This window comes from Dermochelys coriacea, chromosome 24 (genome assembly GCF_009764565.3).
Source record: "Dermochelys coriacea isolate rDerCor1 chromosome 24, rDerCor1.pri.v4, whole genome shotgun sequence".
Lineage (NCBI taxonomy): Eukaryota > Metazoa > Chordata > Testudines > Dermochelyidae > Dermochelys > Dermochelys coriacea.
Window position 1 is genome coordinate 5213609 of NC_050091.1, and position 17163 is coordinate 5230771.

Consider the following 17163-nt stretch of genomic DNA (forward strand, 5'->3'; position numbering starts at 1 on the left):
AAGTTTAGAACTGTGGTGGGCTGGTCCCCACTTTGAAGCTATTCCGGCTCTGTATTTAGGCTCTGCTGGGTGAGGTCTGGTGCAAAATCTCCTTTGCTGAGCCCTGTTACTTTGGACAACCCCACCGCTTGGATCGGAGGTGAATGCTGATGCTTGAAGAGTTTAGGAAAAGGAGAGGTCGGTGATCCGGATAAAGTGACTGCCTGGGATTCTGTCCTCCTGCAGGTTCTGCTCAGAGTCTGATCTGTCGCCCAGCTTTCTGATAAGTGTCTCTTCAAGTGCTTTGAGATCCTTGAGTGAAAGGTGCTCTGTAAAGGCAAAATCTCACTCCTCTTCTACAGAGAGCTGCTGGTGTGTGGGGCGCATTATGGACACACAAGAGAAGTTCCCTGCCTATTTGGGAATCTAAATTAGACCGGCATTAGTGACAAAAGACCAGCATTATAGCAGGCAGCATAGTTTAGAGATTAGAGCCCTGGGTTTGGAGTTAGGAGACCTGGATTCTATTCTCCGTTCTGCCACTGACCTGATGGTTAGCCCTGGACAAGTCACTTCCCCTTTCTGTGCCTCAGTTTCCCCTCCTGCCCTTTCTGTCTTGTCTCTTTAAACTCTCAACCCTTTGGGTTGTCGCTTGCCATGAATCTGTACAGCACCTAGCACCATGGGTCCCGGCTCTCACTGGAGGCTCTAGGTGCTTCTGTAATATAAATAATTTGCAGCTTTGGGGGTGGAGGGACGACACAGTCTGTTTTCGCTTGCCAAGAAACATGATGCAAAGCTGACTCAAAGTCAGAAATAACAAGGATTAGGAGTACTCAGAACTTTGCAAGAGGAAGTGACCAGCTGACTTCCACTTTCTGAAAGGAGGGTGCCATGACAACCTGTTGCCAGTCCAGTGACCGGGGCTAGATCCTTACCCCATGGCAGCTTCTAATCTTTGTGTTCTTCAAACCTTCAGGCCACACACACGGAGGCCGGGGTGGGTGTTGCGGCCAGGGTGGAGATGCCTGGTTTAGTTCAAATAAAATGGCCCCCGGATTAGGGAAAAATCACTAAATTCATCACCTGTATCGAAACTGAACTCCGGGGCATAGGAGTGAAAACTTTAAGCCCGCGCTTGAATGCGCAGCAGCAGCGGTTCTGTTCCTAGCTCTGGGGAGGGAATGTGGTCTAGTGGCTAGAGCAGGGGGCTGGGAGTCAGGACTCCTGGATTCTATGCCCAGCTTGGCCACTGGCCATCTCGGGGACCATGAGTCGTTTTGCCCACAGGCTGTAGCGTCCCGTGCGTGGTAGAGAAGGCCCAGGTCTCTGTTATAATTAGTACAGGCGAGTCTCCTCTTACGCTGGAGTGACGTTCCGCAGTCAGCGTGTAAAATCGCGTATAGTCAAAATTACATTGAGTGTAATGGCGGGCAGAATCGCTACAGGTACAGTATTTAAATTGTTGTTGTTCTCTTTTTTTTTTGTTTTTGTTTTTGCCGACCGCACAAAGCTGAATTTGCACATGTTAAATGCGTGTAAGATGAGACTCGCCTGTATAAAGGAGGATTGATGATTTCTTTTTTTAGTGGGACTGCGGGACACAGACAGACCCCGTGGTTCTCTCTGGCTCCCCATCTGTGATGCCCAGTGTTGTCACATGCTGTCTTTGAGAGTCCTGGCCTGAACACTGCACTAATGGAAGGCTTTGCTGACTAGCTTTGCAGCATCAGTGTCAGGTTTGAAATGCCTCCTGTTTGAATCTCCGTGGGGTCAACTCAGCCCTTGGTTGGGCAGATAAAATGTGACCCATACAACTGTCTGTCTGTGGTCTCTTGGCCGAGTCTGAAAGCTCCTGATGCTTTTTCACAGCCCACACTGAGATGTCCATTTACCCTGAGTAATGATTGGCTTCTGTCTTCCACCCCAGAGGTGGCTGCATTTCAGGAGCACCCTGCCTGGGGACCCTGTGGGATATGAAAGGCACCAGATAAATCTTTAAAGCATCACTAGGAGACTCACTGCACAGTGTTTGGTTGTTTTTGTGTGTGGGGGGGTCCTTTCTTTGTTGAGCATCCAAATCCAATTCCTCCTGCCCCGTTTTACACAGGGTAACTCGGCCACTCCGTTCTGCAGGAATAACGGGTGTATATCTTCCCTTGGGCTGTTCCGTCACACCCGGTTCTGTGCCGCTCTATGGTGTGAAGCATCCATGGCGGGGTGGGGGTGGGGGTGTATTTCTTAAGCTGACACACAGTTGTCATGGTTATCGGAAACAGGGAAGTACAGGGGATTTGAAATAACTGGGTGTCTTCTCCCATTCTACTCCATGCACTTTCTCCCTCCTAGGATCTCCGTGCTGTGGATTCACATGGATCTGGCTGGCTTTTCTAGCCCTCCCACCTCCTCTTTCACCCCATCCTGGTGTGACTGTCCTGCTGGATGTGACATCAGCTGGGTTCTGGTGACCCAGTAACACCCCTTCCCTGCATCTATTTGCAGCATCGGCCGATCTTCCTGGAGCACGGGCCGGGTTTAATACCTGGATCCCCTCGGTTGGCACGCAAAGCGACTGGCCGAGGGAGGGACTGTCGGGAAGGCGCATGCTGTAGGGAGGGCCTCCCGGGTGAGACGCTTCTCGGGTGGTTGTCCTGTTCTCGGGCGGGCGGGGATTCCCCTCTGCAGAGCTGAGACTTTATCTCTCTCTCTCTCTGTCGGCCAACAGAACAAAGAGAAAGAGAAGATGAAAGAGAGCAAGGAGAAGGACGCCCGCTACACCAACGGGCACCTCTTCACCACCATCACCGTCTCGGGCATGACCATGTGCTTCGCCTGCAACAAGAGCATCACGGCCAAGGAGGCGCTCATCTGTCCCAGTGAGTAGCCGCGCGTCGGCGAGCGACTTGTTCTCCAGCCCTGACCCCCCCCGCTACCCCTTACCCATCTGCACCTGCCACTCGTGTGCGCCTCCTCATTGACCCACTTGCTCCTCTCACCTACCCATGTTCCCATCCACGTCTTCCAGGTGCTGCTCTGTCTCTGCCCACTGTCACCCCGAGTCTCTGCTTCATTCACTCCCCTCTCCTCCTTCCTACCTCCAGCTCCCCAGGCCTCTCCTGCCTCCCCATATCAAGCCACACGATCTCCTCTATCTCTGCTGTCTGCCCACTTCCCCCCTCTCTCTCCCTCTCATCACCCCCCTTTCCAGCTTCTCTGTCTCAGCCCCCCAACTCAATTGCAACCTCCTGCCCATCCCACCGCATCACGAGATGCCCTGGAGCATCCACTCCACGATCCACTCCTGAGCGAGAGTAAAACCCTCCTTCCTGCAGCAGGAGGTGGCTGGCTTGACATGCCCCTGGCTACTACCCATGAAAGGCCGTAACTGGGTTGATGGAGAACAAGAGAATCGGTGTTAGTATGAGAGAGGGCATTTCTGTGTGTGCACACCTACATCCGGATGCAGGAGTGTGCCATCTGGGAAGGGGGGGCTGTAAAGTCCCACGTAGCCTGTAGACAAGTGTGCGGCTTGCACAAGAGATCAGTGGTGTTCAATGGGATTCACGGTGCAGGACGGGAGAGAGATTTTAGGGCACCAAGGAGAGAGACTGTGATGGATACCGCTCGGTTGAACTGTATTACCTTCTTATATGCACCTTAGTTGTACACATGGTCCTGATCTAGCTCTAGGAGGGTTTGGTGCATTAACTACTCCAGTTCACTGCATTGCCCCGTCAATTGAGTGTGTCATGTGCTCTCTGTGTTTTGGGGACCTAGCGTTGTTCTTTACGCCAGAATCGCTCCTGATACGTGAATAGCTGGAGGAAGCTTCCCGGTTCTGCTCTGTTAGTCGATTTTTCTTTTTGATCGGCCATGCGGGGGAGGTGCAAGATGCAGCATGTGAAAATCTTTGCTCTAGGGTGAGATTTTCTCCAGGAGAAAGCCTGGGCAACGTCAGTTACGTCTACATGACAGCCGTCTGCTGTGTCTGTCGGGGGTGGGGGGTGTGAGGAGGTGATGCCCAATGGACAGAGCTGTGCTGGCACAAGCACCCCGTGTAGACACAGTGATCCTGGCTGTGCTTTTACCAGTGTAACTTTTCCCTCATGGGAGGTGGTTTCACTAGACCTCCTACAAAGCTAAAGATGTCGTACAGTTGCGTCCACCCGAAGAATATGTTGCCAGTAGAGTACTCCAGGACAGCTGTACCAGTAACGCGCTGCTAGTGTAGACATGGCTCAGTGGAGTCACTGGCATGAAACTGATATACACCAGCGTGGGGTCTGGCCCATTGACTCCAATGGATCTTCTTTGATATACACCAGCTGGGGACCTGACTCTAAGTTCAGTTGAAGGATCATGCAACTGCTTGTTCTCTAAATCCTCAAGGACAGGCTAGTGCCTGTGTGTGTGGTCGGCCAGAGGGCTGTGGATGAGTGGGGGTCCTATGGCTGGGGGTGGGTTTTGCCTTCACTGTATTCTGGCTGGGTTTAGCTGTTTATCAAAGGATCAGTCCCTGAGCTGAATTCGTGTATGGGACGGCTTATAAATAAAGCTTGTGGCTCTGTGCGTACAGGCCCTGCCCGGACTCCAGCCAACAGGCAAATCCCAGCTGTGGCCGGGAGCAAGAATGAAATTCTATCTCCTCGCTGTGTCTTGTTAACACTATGCCTTTCGATATCAGCGGGCGGGATGCTCGTGGCGTATGGCGAGGAGGAGCAGAGATTTCATTCAGAAGCTGAAGTTTCTTCCTCATCAAGTTTAAAAGTGCTTCTTTCTCTCAGTAAAGCAGAATTCCTCAGCACGCCCAATCCAGCTTCCAGCCAGGGCAGGATTTTTCCCTACAGCACATGTTCTTTGCCAAGGAAGTGTGGTCCAGTGGTTAGGATACTAGCCTGGGACATGGGAGACCTGCATGCAATTCTCTGCTCTGCCACAGACTCTGTGTGACCGTGGGCAAGTCATTTATCTGCTCTATGCCTCAGTTTTGCCATCTGTACAATGGGGATAATAGCTCTGCCTTGGCCCATAAGGAGAGGATTAAATACATTAAAAATGGGGAGGTGCTCGGATACACTGGTGATGGGAGCCAGATAAATATGTGTTTGGCCAGGCTAGTTGTAAAGACCCTGAGTGATGGAGCTATCATGCCCCCTTGGGGGAACGTTCCACAGCCGGGTGATCTCCCTGTTAGGCTGATTATCAGGAAACCTGCCCACGTTCTTCCCTTAACTTCACTTCCCATGCCTAGTTCCTACCTAGGAACACGTCCTCGGTGTTTCCACCATCCGGATCTCTGAGGCTGCTAGGTACAATTTTCAAAAGCAACGACATGACTTCAAAGCCAAAGTCCCATTTTCGAAAGCGGCTCAGGGATTGCCTGTATGGGAGGTGGGGTGCATTATTTCAGCCTAGGGTCCCGTTACCAATACCTGCGTTAGAGGTCTGTGCAATGCATGGTGGGAAATCCCTACCTGCTGCCTGGCTGATGCTGTGAAATGGGGTGATTGCCCACTAAGGCTGCTGCAGGTGTTCTTGAAGGATTTAGGTGAATGAGAAATAAGAGAGGCATAGTTCAGTGACTGGACTGGATGGTGGCTGGATTTCCGGTGGTGCTGTCTCCCATTGACTCCCTAATCAGGCTGTTTAAATATCAAATTCTCTCTTTTTCAGTCTCTGGGCTTGGTGGCTAGACTCTGCTTTCCCCTTTGCCCTGCTCTCCAGCCCTTTGAACAGAGATGCTAAACCCTAGACGGCTGGGGGGGTGCCTTTCTTGGGGTGGGGAAGTTGGTCAGGAGCATCCCATCCCTCGTGTGCAGCCTGGGAGAACTGGGTTTGGCACGGTGGATGTGCTTGTGGCTTGGAGTCCCGCTGCCGACCCTGTGGTCTGATCTGCTCCGTTCAGGGGGTGGGGCTACACCCAGGCAGGTCTGAGGGCAGAGTTCTGCCCTTGCGTTGATTTTTGTGGTATAGGATACAGACTAATGTGTCTGCAGGAGTTCAGATCTTGTGTGCGCGCATCTTGGCTATAGAATAAGAGGGTGTGCTCTGTATGCAGTTGGGTTGTCCAAGGGTTTTGTAGTTTGTCTCTCTGCTGTCTCTTTCTAGCCATCACCTTCAGCCCCCCAACTAAAACCTCTCCAACGCATCATCAAGGATCTACAACCTATCCTGAAGGACGACCCATCACTCTCTCAGATCTTGGGAGACAGGCCAGTCCTGGCTTACAGACAGCCCCCCAACCTGAAGAAAATACTCACCAGCCACCACACAACAGAACCACTAACCCAGGAACCTATCCTTGCAACAAAGCCCGTTGCCAACTCTGTCCACATATCTATTCAGGGGACACCATCATAGGGCCTAATCACATCAGCCACACTATCAGAGGCTCGTTCACCTGCACATCTACCAATGTGATATGTGCCATCATGTGCCAGCAATGCCCCTCTGCCATGTACATTGGCCAAACTGGACAGTCTCTACATAAAAGAATAAATGGACACAAATCAGACGTCAAGAATTATAACATTCAAAAACCAGTTGGAGAACACTTCAATCTCTTTGGTCACTCGATTACAGACCTAAAAGTGGCAATACTTCAACAAAAAAAACTTCAAAAGCAGACTCCAATGAGAGACTGCTGAATTGGAATTAATTTTGCAAACTGGATACAATTAACTTAGGCTTGAATAGAGACTGGGAGTGGATGGGTCATTACACAAAGTAAAACTATTTCTCCATATTATTTCCCCCGCCCACCTCCCACTGTTTCTCAGATGTTCTTGTCAATTGCTGGAAATGGCCCACCTTGATTATGACTACAAAAGGTTTTCTTCTCTTCCTCCCCTCCCCCCCCCCGACCCCCGACTCCCAACCCAGCACCTTCTCTGCTAGCCCGCGCTGCCGTTACTGCCATAGGCCGGATTCTGGGTCTTGCATTAAATCTTCACCTACACCAGGTTAATTTATAACTGGCCCAGTACAGATCCAGCTCCTCTGTGCCAAGAAAGAGCAGACAGGCTGCAGCCATGTGGCTGGGCAGGAATATTGGCAGATACTGGCTCCCCCTCCTCCCGGTTGGTCAGAGACCTTGTGGCAGTTAATAAATAAACTTTCTCTCTCGTTCCCATCCGTTGCTGGAATCCATCCAGAGTCCGGTCATTGGGCATCTTGTATGTTTTGTGTCTGTACCTCCGCCAGTCTAGTCTGCCCCAGCCGTGAAGGGTGGAGCAGGGACTACCGTCTGCTCCCCGCATCCCCAAGGCTGCAGTGAAGGGTACAGCCAAAGAGCAAGAGGGCTGTACGACCAGGTGGCAGCCATCCCAATGCAGGCTGCTGTCTGCAGCAGCTTCTAGCAGCACGCTCCCTGGTGCCTCGGTTTAAATTCACGCCGGGGGTTAAACTGGTGCAACTGTCTCCGGGACACCAGGCCTAATGGGAGCAACACCCAATCGGGCCAGGTGGGAAGGGAAGGGGCGACTTGGGAGCTGAATCTAGACTGGGGTTGGCCACGGGGCTGAGGTCGGATTGGCTCTGCGCCGAGATCCTACGGCACGGCATGGTCTGTATGCTCCGCCAATGCCCCGAGATGGCAGCCTTGTTATAAAATAGGAGCTGAACTAGCCCCCTGGGAGAAGGGCTGGTGACTTCAGTTTTGGCCGGGTGGGGGCCGCTCCGCAAATTCCCTCCAGAGTCCCACGGTCGCAGCTGTTCCCACTCTAGACGGCGTGCTGGTTCTCAACAGCTGCCGTGTCCATGGGCTCAATCGGGGCCTTGTGTCTGCAACATCTGTCTGCAAAGCAGCTGCCAGCTGTGAGGTAAACCACTTTCTTCGCCCTTCAGAGAGGATCTCACCCGTGGGAAGAGAAACGGATTTCTCATTCCCTGCACTGCCCCAGGATCCTGGCCCCATGGCACGGGGAGGGGGAGGGGAAGGGGAAGGTCTGCTCTCTGTCAACCCCTTAGCACCTGCCTGCGTCCATCGCATTGCAAAGCTGTTGCCTGACAATCAGAAAAGCAGGTTGGCTGGAAACACAATCATGGAGCGGCCTGTGTTTACAACAGTCACAGGTCACGTGACGAGCCACCAGCTCTGCCAAACTGGCTGGGTGTCCCAGCGGTAGCAATGGAAGTGTGCTTGGCATTCCCTTGATTCTGCTACTGCTGGTAGGAGAGACTGCAACTTGGTCTCCCCTAACTGGGTCGGCCCTTGTGTATGGACCGGGAAGCGACAGCTGTGGATGCTACGGATACATGGCTATAAGCAAGCAGGGCTATAAACCCTCATGCTTCAGGGCACAGAGCAACCCTGATAGGATCAGGAAGAAATATTCCCTAGGGGCAGGTTATTGCGGAGCATCGGGATTCTTGCCTCTTCCTCTGAAGTGGCAGGCTGGTCACTGCATGGCCCCCCAGTCTGATGACGATTGTTTGTATTTCAAGTAGAGCTTAGAGGCCCCAACTGAGAGCAGTGCCTCCTGATGCTAGGTGCTGTACGTGCACAGTGAGCAACAGACCCTACCCCAAAGAGCTGAGAGTTGAAATAGGCAAGACGGACCAAGAAGATTCTTCCTTCCGTTTCACAAATGGGAGAACTGAGGTCCAGAGATCTCCTGAGTTCCAACCCACCGCCTTAACCACAAGCCCACCCTTCCTCTTACTGAGCCACTGTGTGGTTCCCATGGAAGACGGTGGCATTTCAGGGGGTGCAGTTCAATGGGCAGATCCTGCCAGCCTGGCTTGTGCATTTCTAGCAATGAGAGAGGAGACTGTCCCACGCATAGGCAGCGAAACCCGCGTCACCGCTTAAGGCCATTCCCAATCAATATTGCCTGTTCCACGTGGGCTGAAGTGCTGGCAGCAGCTCTGGCTACAGCAGATGGGATGAGAAGGGCTGGCATGTGGTGTTTTCTGCCGTCGTTCCTCCTCTCCTGGTGCGTGATGAGGGACTGTTTTTGCATTTAATTTTATGGCGATTGGGGTGGTGCCTAAAGGTCCATTCTGCTTGGAGCTGAAAGCACATCACAGCCCCTACCTCCTCTTTGATGCTTTTCATCAGTAGATCTCAATGCATTTTAGGATCGTGATCCCCATCTTACAGTTGGGGAAACTGAGGCACAGGGAAGGGAAGTGACTTCCCCAAGGAAGCGCTGAGCACCAGTTCTCCGAAAATCTAGCTGATTCGGGACATCTCAAGGTGGGCATCCAAAATCTCAAACCCCCTTTGGAAAATCTTGGATGCAGGTTTCCTCCCCTTTAGCTCTGGTCAGACTCCCTCTCCCAGTGGCCAGCTAAATGTTATTTCCTAGCTGGGCTGCAGTCAGGTCAGTTTTAGGCCGTTTCCCCTGCTTTGATCTCATTGTATTTATGGAAGTGAACAGCCCCGGGGGGCCAGCCTGGGCATTGTCTAGCCAAACTGCTTGATTGTGTTCTCCAGACTCTGCCTTTTCCCGCATACGCAGAAAGTTTCTGATTCCATAATTTGGCTTCAGATCCTCAGCTGGTGTGAAGCCATGATAGGTCCCTCAACTTCTTTCGTGTAGCTATGCCAGCATAGCATCTGGCCCATGGAATCTAGGGTAATGTTCCTATCCCTGACCTCCAGGCTGCTGGTGGTTCATCTACTCCCCCAGTTTTGGTTTCATTAGATCTTGCTACATAGGATCAGGCTTGGCTGGTACCGGGACAGGAGACCTGTGTCGAGTGAGCAGTGCTGTAGGAAGTGATGCCCACATATCAGGTTGTGGTGCCATCCATGCCCAGCTGTGTGGAAGAGAAGTGTCAACCTCTGGGATGAGAAGTAGCTTCACAGATTCCAAGACCAGAAGAGTCCATTGTGATCATCTAGGCCAGGGGTTCTTCAGCCCCAGCCAGGGAGCCTGTAATTGGAGCCCTGCCACTTGGGACTGAAGCCCTCAGGCTTCAGCTTCATCCCCGGGCAGCGGGGCTCAGGCTTCAGCCTAGGCCCCAGAAAGTCTAATGCCAGCCCTGGTGACCCCATTAAAATGGGGTCATGACCCACAGTTTGAGAACCGCTGATCTAGCCTGATCTCCTGGATGACACAAGCCAGAGAACTTCCCCAAAACAATTCCTAGAGCAGATCCTTCAGGAAAACATCCAACCTTGCTTTAAAAATGGTCCGTGATGGAGAATCCACCAGGACCCTTGGTAAATTGTTCCAGTGCTCAGTTATCTTCCCCTTTGTAGACTAATCACATCACCCCTTCACCGTCTTTCTTAAGCATAAATAGATTGAGTTTATTGCTGTAAGGCCTGTTTTCTAACCCTTTAATCATTCTTGTGGCTCTCCTCTGAACCTTCTCCAATTTACCGCCATCCTCCTTGAAAGGTTGACACCAGCCTAGTCATCGAAGCACGGTTCTGTGCTGCTCAAAGTGGTTGTGTCTCCTGGTGCTTTTTGCAACGGAAGGCATGTCGGATCCAGTGTCCTGGTCAGATTCCAGTTTTAAAATCCCTGCCAGAATGATTCAAGGGGCTGAGGGAGGAAGGCCCTCAGATCTTATGGGAAACCAATGGAAACTGAGCCAATCCCAGTCTCTATAGAGCCCACAGGACTCTACTTCCCATTCTGCACAGTGGTGTATTTTTCTGCATTTCCTGGTGGGGGTGTGCCTACATGAGACAGTTGCACCAGTGTAACCCGAGATATGAATTTAAACCAGTGAACAAGTGCAAACCTCTGGGTAGATGCTCTGATGTCAGTTTAAACTGGATTTATTTAAGTCAATTAGGAACTAGTGTAAACTAAATGTGTGTCCACATGTCCACTTTGGGTGAAATTGGCATAGATTCCACCTTCAGCGTTGGCTGCCTGAAGCAACACAATTGTGAACAATTTGTGAACTATAACCCGTAGCTCTTTTCAGCCACAGATCTGAGACTGCTTTACAAAGGGGATTAGGATCATGGGGAAACTGAGGCACAGAGCAGGTAACTGACTTGCCCATAGTCACTCCCAGAGCCAGTGGCAGAATGGGGAATAGAAGCTGGGTGTCCCGGTCTAGTGCTCTAACCACTAGGCTACTCACATCCATGTGGATAACAGCTATGTGACAGGATGCTGAGGTTCAACCATGGCTAATATGTGACTCCTCTGATGTTGCTGAAATTGATCCCTTTTTTCCGGGAGGGGGAATGGATCCTGGACAATGCCCAGGGTGCTCTAGTCATTCATACGTTGTGACTGATTATCTGCGGGTGTCTCTCCTCACACTCCTGTAGTAAAGCAGTGCTGGGGCAGGGTCCTGCCCGAAGAGATTGTCCAGAAAGCTGAGAGATCTGGGCCCTAGAGGGGTAACTAATCCGGTGTCCGGGGAGCAGGGCTGTTTGCAGGAAGAACACGGCTACCGATTATCCAGGCTGTTCGCTTATAAAGAGGGACCTGCGCGACAAGCCGTTCTCCCTCTGCGGGCAGGGGTCCTCCCTCGATTCTGGCTCTCACGAGGTGACTCTGTGTTATTAGTTCAGGTCAGATTCTGCAGTGTCACGCCCCACCCAGACCCAAATCAGCATCTCGTGAAGAGGTTTCTTTTTAGTTTTGCAAATAGTTTCAACATCCTCATTCCTCAGGAAACCCACTGAGATCCATTCCTCGTCTTGATGCAGTGAGGAGAGTGCGCCCGTGTGTGTGTGTGTGTGTGTGTGTGTGTGTGTGTGAGGGAGGGAGCTGCCTGTGAACACAATTTTCTTTTGCACACCAACATTTGGCAGAGGTGTTGGTGAACTAATTGGATATCTCTCTGTGTGAGCTGGGGGCCACGGCTCCTTGGAACGTTTGCCCTCCGTGAGGGAGGTGGGGAGAGCAAGGAGAAGCGTAGAGAGGGTTGGACTGCGGGAAGCTTCCATTAACTCTCTAACTGTTGTGTGACATCAGTGTAACTGATGTAGTGACGTCTGCCTGGGTCTGCAGACAGCCTGAAACAGTAGCTCTGAGGGGTGTGAATGGCCTTGTTCATCTTGGTAGCATATTTGCTCTGCAGCCTAGCAAGGGGGTTCGGTTAGCTCCAGCTGGGGCATCAGAGAGGCCCCAACCTTTCTTAGGGGGCAGACAGAACTAGGGTCTGGGACAGAAGAGTCCTCCAGGGAAAACCCTAGGAAAGATCAAGCGAGGGAGATAGGTGAGGCTGAATTATCACTTAAAAGCCAGACTTGCAGGGGGGTGGGGGAGAGTCTGGACTTTATCCTGCATCCATTCAGAGGGGGAAGGAACTCTGCCTGTCTGCATGGTGCTGATCTTGTTAACTACTGTATTTCACTGCTGGGCTGTCACCTCCCTATGGTGTCATGAACGGGTGGAGCTTAGGTTGTGAGTGGGGTTTGCAAGAGTACCACTTTTACTTCCCTTTCTAGGCCAACTCCCCATGGTGGTGAATAACGGCAGTTGGCTGATTTACATTGTAGTAGCGCATTGATGCTTCAGCTGTGGATCAAGATGCTAGGGTGCTAGGGGCTGTACAGACAGAGAAAAGCTGGTCCTTGTTCACACGTGGCTTGACTTTCCGGCCCAGATGCTGCCCCCACTTCCTCTTCTGTCTGTACAATACATGGCTTCCCTTTCTGTAGTAACTGAGGTTTAGATCTGTTGCCTCATCTCTGCAAGTTCCCCTCCGGAAGAGCAGTTGCTCCTGGGCTCTGCTTATCATCTTTGCCATATGATGTTTTCCCCGGAGCAGTTGCACTCTGCTGGTAGCTAATTCAGGATGCTTCACCATTGCTTTTCTCCAAGCACCCCTCTGGGTGGCAATCCCTGTTTTTGTTTTGGCTTTTTTACAGGGCCGTTCAAGTGCAATTTAATGCTAGAGGTTGGAAAGTGACTTTGCAGGGAAAGGCCATTGCGGGCTCCTGTCTTGTGGATTTCCAGAGCAATGCAGGTTCCCTGCAGGTGCTATTGTATTAAAACGCTTTGTGCTGGAATATGAAAACCCTGGTAGCTTCCTTCTGCCTCTTGCATAATCCTTAGTAATAAAGATCCTCCAATAGATTGCACAAATACACCCCCCTAATGGGAACTGAGAAATTGTCTTCTGCTCGAGTCTGCAGACCTGATTGTTGGAAATGTGGAGTGAGACGAAGCCATGTGTGCCCTGTTGTTTGTATTACAGTAGCACACGGAGGCCCTAATTAACATCAGGAACCTGTTGCACTAGGCGCTGCACATACACTTAGCGAGTCACCGTGCATCCCCAGCACAATTAATCCCTGCTGCCTCTCACAACATAGGGCTCTTAGCCCAGCTTTCCTGTCCTCTAGCCTGTTACATTCTTCTCCTCAAAACGTAAGCTGCATTTTTCACTCTCCCGTGCTCAACTGCGGGATGTCGACCCTGTGTGCTGTGAAACAGCTGCTGTGCTCCTCCCCAGAGGCGATTGCAGTCATTGGGGGGTGCGACAGGATGCCCAGGGGCTGCTTAAAGATGTCATCTACGGGCAAGAAATTCTAATAGATGTTGCGCTCCCCACAGAGGAATTTTTGGAGCTGCCTGCTGCAACTTCACTGCAAGGCAGAACGATCATTGGGCATGTCTACAGTGCAGCTGAAAACCCATGTCTGGCTCACGCCAGCTAGCTCGGCGAAGGGCCTGTTTAATTGCGGTGTAGACGCTAGGGTTGGAGTGGGGGCTCAAGGACCCTGTGAGGTGGGAGGGTCCCAGACCTTGGGCTGGTGTCTTCACTACAATTAAACAGCCGCTTAGACATCCCTGGCTGGCCCATGCTCAGGTTAATTGCAGCGTAGATGTGCCCTTTGTTACAGAGGGGCAGGACACCCTGTAGCAGGTCTCCCCCCTCCCCCCCCGCCACACCCAGACGTCCTTGATACAGAGCTGTAATTGCAGCATTACAACAGCTGATCTGAGCTCATTTCCTTAAACAGCTGCCAAATCGGTCTAAGGAGCAGCTCTGGCTCCTCCAGTCGCTCATTCGCTGAAGTAACGTCTCTCCTAGGCAGCTGCTTCGTCTCCAGCCTTTACCTGCCCTTCTTGGCTACTTTGTACGGGTTTGAGCTAGAATCAAGAGGGCTGGGCAGTGTCGAGTTGTTGCTAAAGCCAGCCCGCAGAAAGGCCGCATACTGGCAAAGCCATGTGCCCGGTCCCACCCCTGTGCCAAAGGGAGTTGACGGAGGTTTTTCTATTGTGCGTGCAGCCCTGGGTGGATGACATGCTGGAAAGTCGGGGCTAGTCGATCTGCCAGGCCTCCCTTAACTGGCTGTAGAAGGTCCTTTATCTTCTCTGTGGACCAGTCACCAGGGGGCAACATGAGTGAATGAACTTAGTATGTTGCAGGCAGAGAGAAACGTGGAAGAACTGTTGCCTTATGCGTGTGGCTGTCTGGACGGGCTCAGTGTTAAACGGAGGGTAACTGATGGAAGGGAAAATTGGCGATAATAAAAGCCTGGAGCTTGATCCTGGTACCTGTCAGCTCGGAAGCTGCAGGCCGGGGAGAGAGGCTGGTCCTGTGAGTTAAAGCACAGGCTCCCCTGGGCAAATCCATTAAACGCTCCGGGCCACAGTTCCTCCACTCTGCCGGGGCTGCCTTGGCCTATTCCCAATGGTAAACTCTTCAGGGCAGGGATTGTGCGCACAGCGGTGCCTCGAGCCCATCAGCCAGTTAATCACAAGAGGGCCCTGGCAGCTTCTCGGCAATAAACTTGTTTTTAGGCTTAGACTCTCCCCGCCGGCCTGCCATGATCCTATCGCTCACGTTTAATAGGACAGAACCTCGGCCGCTCTTCAAAGAGGAGCGTGGCTGAATGGTGTTCAGAGCCATGGGCTGTGAGGAACAGATCTGGACCATGGCTAGCTAGTGGGAACACCTAAACGCTGAGTTTCTCACTTGTTTTATCCTCTTTCCCCCCTGCCGCTTTTGAATTGCACAAGAGCTGGCTCACCAATCTCCAAAACAATATTTTTCCTCTTAAAAATGCAGAGCATGACTTCATTTCCTCCCCTCGGTCACCAGACTGCAGCATCTGACCTGGCTGGCACAGGAGCCTGGGTGCTCGTCTGCTGGCCTGCGTGTGTTGCTTGCACTTGGGGTTAGTTTATCCAGCGCCTGGCCAGCGTAGCGAGCTGGGGGAGTGGGGCTATGGGGCTGTTACCCCATGCTGGGGCTTGGGGCATAAGGCCACTTGATGCCCTCTTTGCACTGCCGTATGTTGGAGAGCCCTGGTGTTGGAGAGCCCTGCCCAGCCCTGGTGTAAATTAGAGCAGCCCCAGGGCTGTTGTCACTCAGGTTTTTGCCCCCAGGTGAGCAGGGATAGCTGCAGCACAGTGCACTCCTCCCACACCCCCGATGCTGGGAAGCCCTGACACCAGTTGCATTCTGGCTGGGAAGACCCCTGGGTAAAGGGGTGGAGATTCTCAGGCAGCCAGTTCTGCCCCTTTTCTGATGCCCTCTTGCATGTCTGCCCCTTTCTAGGGGTCTGCTGGAGGCAGCAGCCAGTTTGTGCTCGGTGGAGAAGGCGCATTCCAGAGGAGAGACACGCATGGCACGCGCTCTCTCTGGATTCTTGTGATGGATGTTTCCCACGTCCTAAAACAGGAAGTGATGCAGACTGGAGGCCTGACAGAAAACCCACAGGGAGCCAACCCAAAGCTAGTGCAGGGAGGGGGGAATGTATCAAAGGTCCTTATCTGACCCCCATCACGAGCACCTCACAGCCCTCCTGTGACGTAGCGGCAGCTGGGGAAACTGAGGCGGGGATTAAACCCAGGACTCACAAGGCGGGTGTCCTCAGCACCGGGCCATCCTTCCCCTCTATCCTAACAGGAACCCTGCTGTGGATACCGCTTATGCTGGGCTGGTCAATGCTCTTGGGCGGCCTAATAGATTTTTGCTGTTAGGAAGCTTCTCCAATCTTCTGCTTTGTTGTTTGGGCTCCTGGGTATCCCCCCTTGAGCGTTCCCTGGACTGTCCCCTTCGTGGGTGCCCCCCACCTGAGGCTTAGCCGGGGAGCTGCACCGGCACCCTCAGGCTCCGGGGCGCTAAATAAGGTGATTTTGTTCCCCTGCGTCCGCAACACCCTGTGACAACAGCTTTATCCCTGCCCGAGCGCATGATCAGTCGCTGCCCGCTCTCCCCGACAATGGGTTTATGGTGCAGCAGGGATAGTCGCTCCCTGGGACATTAGAGACTGGATGCGTTTGGCCCTTAAATGGGGCTGGGCAAAGCTCTGTAAAGTGTGATTCTGATCCCAACTGGGGGACAGGTTCTGGAGTCAAATGCTCCTAGGCCCTTGGCTCCAGTAGGAGATTGGACCCTGCAGCCTTTATGGATGCTCCCATTGGAATCGAGAAGTGGGGGTTTCTTGCTTAAGTGGGAGTTGGGATTTTTCAAAAGGACTTAAGGGAGATGGGCACCCAGCCCCCATTGAGTTTTGAATGCCCCTTTTGGAAAAATCTGTGTCTAAATCTGCAGGGTTGGATTAGGATCTGTATTATAGCATCGTAGCTCTGCCCAGTGGGGCTAGGGGCTGTACAATGCCAAGGACTCTCAGCGCTACAGGGCTTTTTGTTGCGTCTGTACAGCACCTAGCGCCCCAGGGTCCTGGTCTACAACTGGAACCCCTAGGTGCTACCATAATATGGATGCAAACAATGGCTCCTGGCCTTTGTTTTGATACACAGCTTGTGGATAATTGGGGCCTGTTTCCACTGACTGGCATGGCTCCTCTCGCTGAATCCGAGTTTTCAGCCAACTTTGAATGGGGTTCCTTAACTTGGCTCATGTGCCCGTTGGCCAGGTCTACATTAGGAAAGCAGGGTTAACTAGAGTGGATTAAAACCCTGGTGTGGGCAAGATGTGATGGTAATGTGTGTCAGCTAATGGGGGGTTAGCCCTTGGCTCCCTCCCCCCCATCTGCCCCAAAAGTTGACCCTGACCAGGTGATGTGTTTTAAATCTGTGCGCTTGCAATACACAAAAGGCAAAATATATCCTAAAATCAAACCTGTGCGTGCACGTGTGTGTGTAACCAGTGGGTGTCCCTCTGAGAACAAACAGGTTGCTGTTTCTGCATATAGGCTGTACTCTCCGTAAACGGTGCCGTGTGATGGCTAACGCAGTGCATATGCAGTAGCCCACGCTGGGCCTGAGTTGGATGCCCTGAAGGCCCCTTGGACACAGCTCTGGCAGTGGGCAGACATTCAAGGTGCGCCCGCTTTAA

At 52.3% G+C, this 17163-nt stretch overlaps 1 protein-coding gene across 5 annotated transcripts in view; it reads left to right on the plus strand.

The window, feature by feature from the left end:
• ARHGEF2 (Rho/Rac guanine nucleotide exchange factor 2) overlaps positions 1–17163 on the plus strand; it is a 127433-nt gene that overhangs the window by 87175 nt on the left and 23095 nt on the right. For 4 of the 5 annotated variants that reach the window (XM_038383029.2, XM_043501893.1, XM_043501896.1 and 1 more), the window contains one exon: positions 2705–2855. In XM_038383029.2, the coding sequence (XP_038238957.1) occupies positions 2705–2855 (151 nt within the window). Of the gene's footprint in view, positions 1–2465; positions 2606–2704; positions 2856–17163 lie in introns of those variants that run through there. The other variant, XM_043501895.1, reaches the window with a different exon arrangement.